Source organism: Phocoena phocoena, chromosome 11, assembly GCF_963924675.1.
Source record: "Phocoena phocoena chromosome 11, mPhoPho1.1, whole genome shotgun sequence".
Taxonomy (NCBI): Eukaryota; Metazoa; Chordata; class Mammalia; order Artiodactyla; family Phocoenidae; genus Phocoena; species Phocoena phocoena.
Window position 1 is genome coordinate 59,192,118 of NC_089229.1, and position 10,122 is coordinate 59,202,239.

Here is a 10,122-nt window from a genome sequence, read left to right on the forward strand (position 1 = left end):
CTGTGCTCTGCAACGGGAGAGGCCACAACGGTGAGAGGCCCGCGTACAGCCAAAAAAAAAAAAAAAAAAAACTTACACAGCAACCCAGAGGAGAAAGTATTTGTTAATCATTAAGTTACATGTGGATGTACGTAAAACGCTCCTTAGACTTTCAGAGCTAAAAGGATCTCAGGGGGTTGGAGAGCCAGTCTCCTGCCCCAAGCTCACTCTCTCAGGAGCTCTTAGCACCTGTGAGATTTTCACTTACCCATTTTCCCCACGAAGTGAAAGCTCAGCCCAGGAGAGTCAGGAAGGTCTGGGGTTCAGGATACATGGATTTCCTAGACTTACGTGTGTCTTTGTGATCTCTAGGCTGGAGGCCACTGTAGTTCTAGTTCCCTGGGTCTAACCTGATGGTTTCAGCTGCATCTTGAGACCCATTTCATCTTCTAATCTTTGTGGGCTTGGCTGACAGCCATGGATCCCGTTTCTTTTTTTATTATTCTTCAGTTCTTTTTCCCTCTCCTTGGCTCCCCTCATGTCCACCCATCAACCCACACCCCAGATACTGCAGCCAACCAATTTCTATTTTCATCTGAATAAAAATGTTGTTATGGGCTTCCCTGGTGGCGCAGTGGTTGAGAGTCCACCTGCCGATGCAGGGCACACGGGTTCGTGCCCCGGTACGGGAAGATCCCACATGCCGCGGAGCGGCTGGGCCCGTGAGCCATGGCCGCTGAGCCAGCACATCCGGAGCCTGTGCTCCGCAACGGGAGAGGCCACGACAGTGAGAGGCCCGCATAACGCAAAAAAAAAAAAAAAATGTTATTATGAGAAAGGTCACAGGACATGATGAAGAAAACCCGCTCCTTGCCCTAGAGGCTGGGAGCGGAGGGCCTCCTAAAGCTCCTCTCTACTCAAAGTAGTAACTTTCAAGGTACTTTTCCTTCAACCTTGGTATCCTTTGGGTGGCTTCTTTCTTGGTTTTGAAATTTTATTGTCTTCCCAAACCAGGGTGGAAATGGACATGGTGAACTCACCTTCTCCCTCTCCCCTGATTCATGTGACACAATGCTGAGTTTTATTATATACCAGACACTGTGCTAAGTGCTTTTCATACATTACGTTATTTAGTTCCTACAACAACCCTATGACGTAGGAATTATCTTTGTTTTACAGATGAGGAAACCGAGTCTCTGAGAGGTCAGAGTCACAGAGCTTGGTGGTGAAATCAGGAGTCTAACCTGGAGAGTGATCAGTGACAGGCAGCTGAGGTAGAAAGGGCATTGGACTTGGGGTCAGAGGCTTGGGTTTGGGTCCTGGCTCGATTACTGACTAATGGGACTTGGGCAAGTCACACCTATCACACGTCCCGGCCTCAGCCTTCTCATCTGCAAAGAGATAATAATAACACCTGGTTCACTAGGCAGATGATAGGATTTAACTAAAGTGATTATTCAACTAGGGCTAGAGTCAGCAGATGCTCGGGCAATGTCCACTGTAGCAGAGCTGCACATGTGTGGCAGGCAGCCCCTGCAGCTGGCCCCCAGCCACTCTGCCTCCTGGAGCTCAGGCCCTCATGTAATCCCCTGCCCTTGAGTAAACGGACACACCAGGTCCTTGACGTGTTGGGGCTCACAACGTGGCAGATGCCTTTCCTCTGAGCGAGCGAGGGAGCGTGAGAGAGAGTGATCAAGATCACAGGCACGGTCTTTTGTAACCTGGACATTTTGGGGCTAAAATTAGGGACTTCTAACTGACTGTGCACAGCAAAAGTAATGGGCTGTTGGGCTTCCCTGGTGGTCCAGTGGTTAAGACTCCACGCTTCCACTGCAGGAGGCTTGGGTTCGATCTCTGGGTGGGGAAGTTCCACCTGTCGCAAGGTGTGGCCAAAAAAAAAAAAAAAAGTAATGGGCTGCCACTTTTGAGATTGGGTTACAAAAAGCCTCTGACTTCCATCTTGCTGGCTCACGCTCTCTCACTCTCTCCCTTGCTCACTCCCTCAGAGGGAAGGTAGCTGTGCCATGGTATAAGCTGGAACTGATGGCAAGGAATGGGTGTCCCCAGCCAGTGAGCGCCTGAGACCTGACAGCAGCCCCTGGAGTGAGCCTTGGAAGCAGCCCCTCTCCCAGGGGAGCCTTGGGATAAGGGCATCCTGGTGGCCATCTTGACCGCAGTCTTATGAGAGCCACAGGCACCCAGCTAAGTCACACTCGGATTTTTTTTCTTTTAATGTTTTTACTTTGCAGTTGTCAACCTTCAGATATTTTTTAAAAATTTTATTTATTTGTTTATTTATTTGGCTGCCGTTGGGTCTTCGTTGCTGCGTGCAGGCTTTCTCTGGTTGCAGCAAGCAGGGGCTACTCTTTGTTGCAGTGCTCAGGCTTCTCATTGCGGTGGCTTCTCTTGCTGTGGAGCACGGGCTCTAGACACGTGGGCTTCAGTAGTTGCAGCACGCAGGCTCAGTAGTTGTGGCTCACGGGCTCTAGAGCACAGGCTCAGTAGTTGTGGCGCACGGGCTTAGTTGCTCCATGGCATGTGGGATCTTCCCAGACCAGGGCTCGAACCCGTGTCCCCTGCATTGGCAGGCGGATTCTCAGCCACTGTGCCACCAGGGAAGCCCCCCACATTCGGAATTTTGACTCAGAAACATTGAGTTTATAAATGCTTGTTGTTTCAAGTTACTAAGTTTTGAAATGATACAGCATGGAAGGCTGTGGAGGCGATGTGGTTTCTCTGGGAGAAGCAGAGGAGACTTCTTAGAGGGGGTGTGTCTGTGCTTGGCCGGGAAAGGTGGGCAGGATGCAAACTTGAGGAGAAGAGGAGAAAGGTTCTCAGGCAGGGGAATGGCAAGCAGGTGTATTCCAGGAATGTGAAATCTGGTCTGGTGGAAATCACCTCACCTACCTATGGACCTGATGGAGACGTCCTACCTAAGGCGAGAGTGGGCTCTTCCCTGTCAGGCGTGCTCGGCTCCGCCCTTAATTCACTGAATGATCCAGGATGAACCAGATGAGCTTTTCCAGATCTCAGCTTCCTCCTCTGTAGACTGGAGTCTGGACAAGTAGATCCTTCAAGCCCCCTTCCTTTTACCATCTCACCCACAGCTCAGAGAGAGGGGATGACCTGGAACGTGGCTACTCAGAGATTCACCACACGGGGGAGATGTGATATCATTTTGAATACCTCCAGAGTTACACTGCTCTTCCGGAAAAAAGTCTGCCTTTTTGGGTCCATTACCCGGACTCTCTACCACCTCCTTCCTGTTTTTTATTTATAACTATTTTATTATTTTATTTTATTGAAATACTATCTTTTATTTCACTTAAAAATTTTAAAGTGGTAGAGCAAAAATACCTAAGGCAGCCAGGACTTTGGTGTTAAATGAGGTTTAAAAGAAGTTCTTTTTTTTTTTTTTTTTCCGGTACGCGGGCCTCTCACTGTTGTGGCCTCTCCTGTTGCAGAGCACAGGCTCCGGATGCGCAGGCTCGGCGGCCATGGCTCATGGGCCCAGCCGCTCCGCGGCATGTGGGATCTTCCTGGACCGGGGCACGAACCTGTGTCCCCTGCATCGGCAGGCGGACTCTCAACCACTGAGCCACCAATCTACCTAAAATCTAGTTTCTGAGAACGAAGCAATGCATTCTGTGGTTAAGATTGATTGCAGAAATTTTACTTCAATCAAGAGAACTTAAAATTTTACGTAACTTTACAGGAACTTGTAGAAATGCTCAAATCGTAAACCTGTAAACAACCTAAGTGCTCTTCTCATAGCCTTTCTATGACGCATATGTCTGAAAAATGTGCACTGACAATCGGAAACATTCGCTATTCACCAAATTGCAAAATTAAACTACTGATAAAAACATTTCCAAAGGCACAAGTAGGCATAATTGGTTGAAAGTAAATCAGATATTTAAAAATACCAAAATATGTTAAAACAAATTCCATCTTTTTCTTTTCATGTTTCATATATGATTTTTTCTTATTGTGTGATCAACGGATCAAAAACACACGTTTGGGGGTGCTTCTGGTCTACCGGGTCACCCTGCTGGGCAACTCGCTGATCCCTCCTCACACTGGCAGACGCTGCCCTGCACTCGCCCATATGCACTTCTTCCTGCGCCACTTCTCTGCGGCGGGGCTCCTCTACACCAAGACCATCGTGCCCAGGATGCTGGCCGACCTCCTCTCCTCCGGCCCCACCATCCCGCCCACCGGCTGCTTCACCCAGCTGTACTTCTCGCTCCCTGTCATCGCTGAACGCGGCCTGCTCACGGCCATGGCCAGTGACCGCTATGCTGCCGTCTGCCGGCAGCTGCATCACTCCACCCTGATGGGCCAGGGAGCGTGTGTGCACATGGTGGGCACCTCCCACCACATGGGCATCATCACCGGCACCACTCACTCCATCTTCATCTTCACTTTGCCTTTCCCTGGTGCCAACACCATCCATCGCCTCCTGTGTGACATCCTGCCTGTGCTGATGCTGGCCAGCTCGAGCACCTTGTGGGGTGAAGTGGGTGGGCAATCTTGCCCTCACGATAGCCTTTATCCTGACCCCCTTCTCACTGACTGTAGCTTCCTATGCCCGTATTCTTAGCATCATCCTTGGGGTCGTGACATCCCAGGGACGTTGAAGAATCTTCTCTACCTGTTCCTCCCACCTACTTGCAATCACGCTCTTTTTTGGGACGGGGACTGTTGCCTACATGAGGCCATGGGCAGGCTCCTCCCAGGACGGGGACCAGATCCTTGCCGTCTTCTACACAGCTGTCACTCCCATGTTCAACCCTTTGGTCTACACTGAGAAACAAAGAGGTCATGGGGCAATGAGGCAGCTCGTGAAGAGATATGTCTGGAGCCCTTGACCCCCTCAAGTTCTTGGAGATAAGGGCCTGATCCTTGGAGATTTTCAAGGAGGAGGGCTCAGCTGGAGTCCCTGCTCTGGGTGGTGTGGGTGCCAGCTCGAGGGCCCAGGGCTCTGACCTGCTGCTCAGAGCTTGGCTTCTGGGGCCTGTTCTTACGGCCTTGACCTGACTTGTTTGTAGGTACAAAGCTGGAGAGACATGCACTTGGGGGAGGTTGAGGAGGTGCCCGTTTTGTGCGATGATTGAGCAATTCTGGTCTTTCATGAGGTTCAGGGTGCCTTCCTGGGTTACGATTCCTGTAGACAGTGTTTCTCCCTCTTCTCCCAGACTCCTCACTGGAAGCCTTTCTCTTTCCCATCAGTCACCTCCACTACCACATGAGCTCCTTTACTTCAGGTGCGAGGTCTGACCTGGGGTAGGAACAGGGCAGGGAATAGTTGACCTGGCTTTGGCGGTTCAGGTGCCGAGTCGTGCTTGGTGCTGCTTTAGGACTGGAAGCATCTGGCTCGTTACTTTGCTGTGACTTACAGGTTCTCTCCCGGGATCCCGGAGATGTTGATATTCTCTTCTTAGCTTCTTTCTCACCCATGGACTGACTTCCTCTTCATCTCCTCTGATCCTAGGGTAGAAATGCACATACATCTCTAGACTCTGACTCTGATCAGAAGGTCTGGTCTGGCTCCTGGATTCCCACGATGCTGCTTTTGTTTCTTGTAAACTGTCCACTATTTGTGCTTGAAGCCACCTTAATTTGCCTGCCGGGAGGATCTAGCACCATTTTACTTTTTTTGGGCAGCCCATTCTTGCTTGTTTATAAACTCTCCTTCAGCAGTAAGCTGCAACAGGGACAGTGTAATATAAGCAGGAAAATCACTCTCAAGGCACAGTACCCGAGGGCCTTTAAAATAGCACTGATTTTCATTTACAAAAGTAACACTGTTAATTGCAGGGAATTTTGCATCCAGAAGAAAAGACAGTAACTATTAATACTTCGGTGTTAATAATGCCCTTGGGAACTTATTGTGGTCTGCTTTCCCTCTGTATATGTATATATACGTATTTTTAAAAATTAAAAAAATGGGATTATATTGTGTGAATTGCTCACGACTTTTGTTTTCCACTTTATCAAAATATATTGTAACATTTTACCATATAAATAGGCTTCTAAAGCATTATTTTAATATCTATATAGTTGGATACTAAAATTTAAAGCCATCTTCTATTATTGGAATTAAATATTTTTGTTATTGCTTTTGCTGAGATAGATATCACTGCAGTTATATCTTTGTATACTTATGCTTTTCAGAGCACAAACTTCTAGAAATGGAATTGCTGAGTCAAAACATATGCACAATTTCAGAGCTTTTGAAACATATTGCCAAATTGCCGTCCAAAAGAATTTTTGTTGTTTTACCGTCCAACTGAGGGCAGTCCAATTTTCAGGGCAAGGAAATGGACTAAGGGTCAGGAAGGGTTAGATAGCCCGGGGAAGAACAGGGTGGGGAAGGAATGGATGTCTAGGATCTTGCAATGCAGAAAAGACCTGATGAGAAGGACATGAACTCACTTCCCCTCAGTCTACCAAGGACTGGCTGAGACACACTTGGACTGAGAGTGCAACATGAGGCATCAAAGCTAGACTCAAGGAATGACTTCCTGATAGAGTCGGAATCTGAACAAGACAAGGGGAGAGACTTTTTCCTCATGTTCTGAGCTAAGGGTGGAGGCAAGAGGAGGAGGATGTGTTGAAATTGGACGGGCTCAGCCCTAAGTGGCTTCGTGCTTCTTTCACCTGAGGTGGTGACCATCAGCTCTGGAGGCTGAGGTCCCCTATTTTCGGGGACCCCAGACAGAGTTGCCAAAAAAATGCTGGATGTTCAGCTAAATTTGAATTTCGGATGAACAGCAAGTAATTTTTTTGTTGTTGTGTTTTTTTTGTTTTGTTTTGTTTTTTTGCGGTACGTGGGCCTCTCACTGTTGTGGCCTCTCCCGCTGCGGAGCACAAGCTCCGGACGCGCAGGCTCAGCGGCCATGACTCACGGGCCCAGCCGCTCTGCAGCATGTGGGATCTTCCCGGACCGGGGCACGAACCCGTGTCCCCTGAATCGGCAGGCGGACTCTCAACCACTGCACCACCAGAGAAACCCAACAAGAAGTAATTTTTTGGTATAAGTGTGTCCTGTGAAATATTTGGCCAGAAGGATTTAGCACCATTTTATCTTTCTCGAGAAAGCAATATTTGGGACATGCGTACGTTAAAAAATTATTCTTTGTTCATCAGAAAATCAAATTTGATTAGATGTCTTATATTTTTATTTGCTACATCTGGCAACTCTATCCCCAGGTGCTATTCAAGCAGGGCTGGAACTGCAGGCTCAAATTTTTTAGTCAATTGTTCATAGGACATTCATTCCCCACATTGTCTTAAGATAGATGTAGCAGTGAGGCCTGCAACTACACTGGAGAAGTGCATAACCTGTTCAGGCAAATACCTAACTACTCAGGGCCTGGTCCCAAATATAAGCTTTCTGTTGATAGCGGAAACAGAAGATTTAGGAAGTTCGAACTCGAAGAATAAACTGATTAGGGTGAAAAAAATTTCTTAAGCATAAAAGGGAAGAAAATGAAGAGGCTAAAGAGAAAACCCAGATATGGAATGTTAATTCAGTCATAGTATTAATCTACCTAACCTCACCCCAATCCCCAAATCAACTTAGTCAGCTTGTATTTGTAGTTTCAGGAATCTGATAGGAAATTAGAAGTATAAAATACTCAATTTGTACATTTTCTTGACCCTCCACCAACCATGGGTTGGAGGAGAGAAATCTATTTTAAATACATCTCACTATGCTTTCCTTTCTACCTCCTTTATTAATTCTAATGTGTATGAGGCATTTTTTGAATTTTTATCTCCTGAGCAACCATTGTCCCTTTGCCTTCTTTTTCATTGGAAAAACACACCTTCCCGATTCTCAGACTACATGTTAGCACTATAGAACATGCGGGGCTTGTGACCAAGGCCTCAGAAGGTATTTGCTCAAACTCTGATACATGACTCTGAAAGATCCAATCAGACTAACTCTTGAGTTTTTATTTAAGCAAACAGAAGAAGGTGATATCTTTGCAATCAGACTTGAACTTGGGAATATAGAACTCCGGAGCTCGCAAGAGCTGTAGCACAAGGTAAGAGAGTAATCGTTACTGTGATGTCAATGAGAAGAAAACACTGCCTAGAGCTGCAATAATTATCTTGAGTCATTATGACTTACAGGCTGGTGAATCCAGCTTTAGTAATACATGTGTTGCAATTTTCTACTGCAGACAATAATGTTCCCCCCTTTTATCATTTGCTTACATTATTCTGAGATGAGGTATTCCTTACCTGTAACTGAAAAATTCAATAATTCAAAAGCCATTTTAACTGAAGTTCTACAGACGTAGATATCACTATTTTTTTTAACTCTATCATTTTACTCTCCTGGAAAAAATTAATTATTGCCATACACTCTTCTTCTAGCTTGACATGTCTTTAATGGTTAAAGTGTTCAGTGGTTTTCCCTACAAATTTCATGAATTAAAATAGATTTTAATAATTCCATTATTTAATCAAACAAATCTAACATGTACATATCCTTTAAGGGTATTTCAGAATAATGAACATTTCTTCAACAAATATTGCTCATGTATTATAGCATAAACAATTCAGAGTCATCCATCTGGCAGGGTTCCTGAGACTCCTAATTTTATGAAGTTTTTCTACTTTCGTCAGAAGGAAAAAGCCAAACAAATTATATAATGCGAAAGTAATCTTTGTGACCAGATCACCTGACTCAAGAGAAATTTCCCAAATACACAGACCAAAGCATATAATCAGTGTCTACACCCTTTCCTAGACAGCACTATGCATACGGTCATTCGGTGTTAACTTTTGAATTTTTAAAAATAATGCTTAGGTAAGACTCAAAAAGTAATATTTTCTCAATTTCTACATACAGTTGTCATTAGGGAAAAGCAGGTGCCAGGTGTTTGTTAATAATTATTGATGGATCTGGCAACATTGACCAATCTGGTAATAAGTATAATAACCCAGAATAGGATTTTGTATGCTTACAAATTTTTACCAAATTATATGTGTTTTCAGTATATGCAATACAGTCAGTCCAAGGTACTAACTGCTGAATAAATGCCTTGTAAGGAAGGAAATGACATATAACTATATTCACATCCTACCAGTTAGTTAAGTTCAGAGGCAGTTTATTTCATCGTATAGAGTATAGGACTTGTCCATGAAAAGCTCCCTAGCAGTGCCGTCTGGTAGACAGAATTTACAGTGCCTGTATCTGAACGTAGTCGAGTCTGAACATTTTTACACTTTTTAAAAAAAGCCTGGCGCTTCGTGACATTTTAGCTCTCAAGATAATGTGACATATGCAATTTTATGAAAAGTATTACATTTATTAAAATTATTTAAAAGTTACCCAAAGAAACAGGATCACTCCCTCCTTTCCTTCTTCACTCTGTTTTATGGGTGTATCAAAGAAAGAGTGTGTCACATATGACTCGTTTTTGTCACCTAACTTTATTATTCTCAATAGCATTTATAATTCCCTGGAATCCCTCTCCACAATAACTTATACGCTGCTTAAGAGCATATCATGGTCATCAGTGATTTCCAAAATATTCAATCCAAGAAGTCCACAGACTTTATCTACATCTTTCAAGAAGCGAGCACCAAATAAATATTTTCAAATAAATAAATCAATAATTCTGTTCATTTTTTTTTTTTTTTTTCTGTACGCGGGCCTCTCGCTGTTGTGACCTCTCCTGTTGCAGAGCACAGGCTCCAGACGCCCAGGCCCAGCGGGCACGGCTCACGGGCCCAGCCGCTCCGCGGCATGTGGGATCCTCCCGGACCGGGGCACGAACCCGTGTCCCTTGCATCAGCCGGCAGACTCCCAACCACTGTGCCACCAGGGAAGCCCAATTCTGTTCAATTTTAAGTGCTACTACATTTGAAAGACCCAGGTAAAATAATATCAAGAGCATAAGGGTGGACAGGATCACTATGTTTGGTCTTGACGGATAAGGTTTGACTGAAGTTGTTAGGGAAGCTGAATATTATACAAGAAACCCAAAGTTACTATCATTACACATGTAAAAGGACAAGAGGTTTGATTTATTCTTAAAGAAGAAAAAGGTAGCTTTTAAAACAATGGGAGGAACTAACAGGAAAGCACCTTTCCTCTTAGTATGAAGAAATTCATTCTAAAAA

General features: G+C 45.1%; 1 protein-coding gene across 1 annotated transcript; it reads left to right on the forward strand.

Moving 5' to 3' along the window:
• Nucleotides 1–4,006: 4,006 nt before the first annotated feature.
• OR10P1 (olfactory receptor family 10 subfamily P member 1) lies at nucleotides 4,007–4,850 on the forward strand (the record flags this gene model as incomplete). The annotated part of the gene is given in 4 exon segments (XM_065888313.1): nucleotides 4,007–4,047; nucleotides 4,049–4,085; nucleotides 4,088–4,498; nucleotides 4,500–4,850. Coding segments are annotated over 4 exon segments (840 nt in total), but the record flags the coding sequence as incomplete, so codon positions are not given.
• Nucleotides 4,851–10,122: the final 5,272 nt, after the last annotated feature.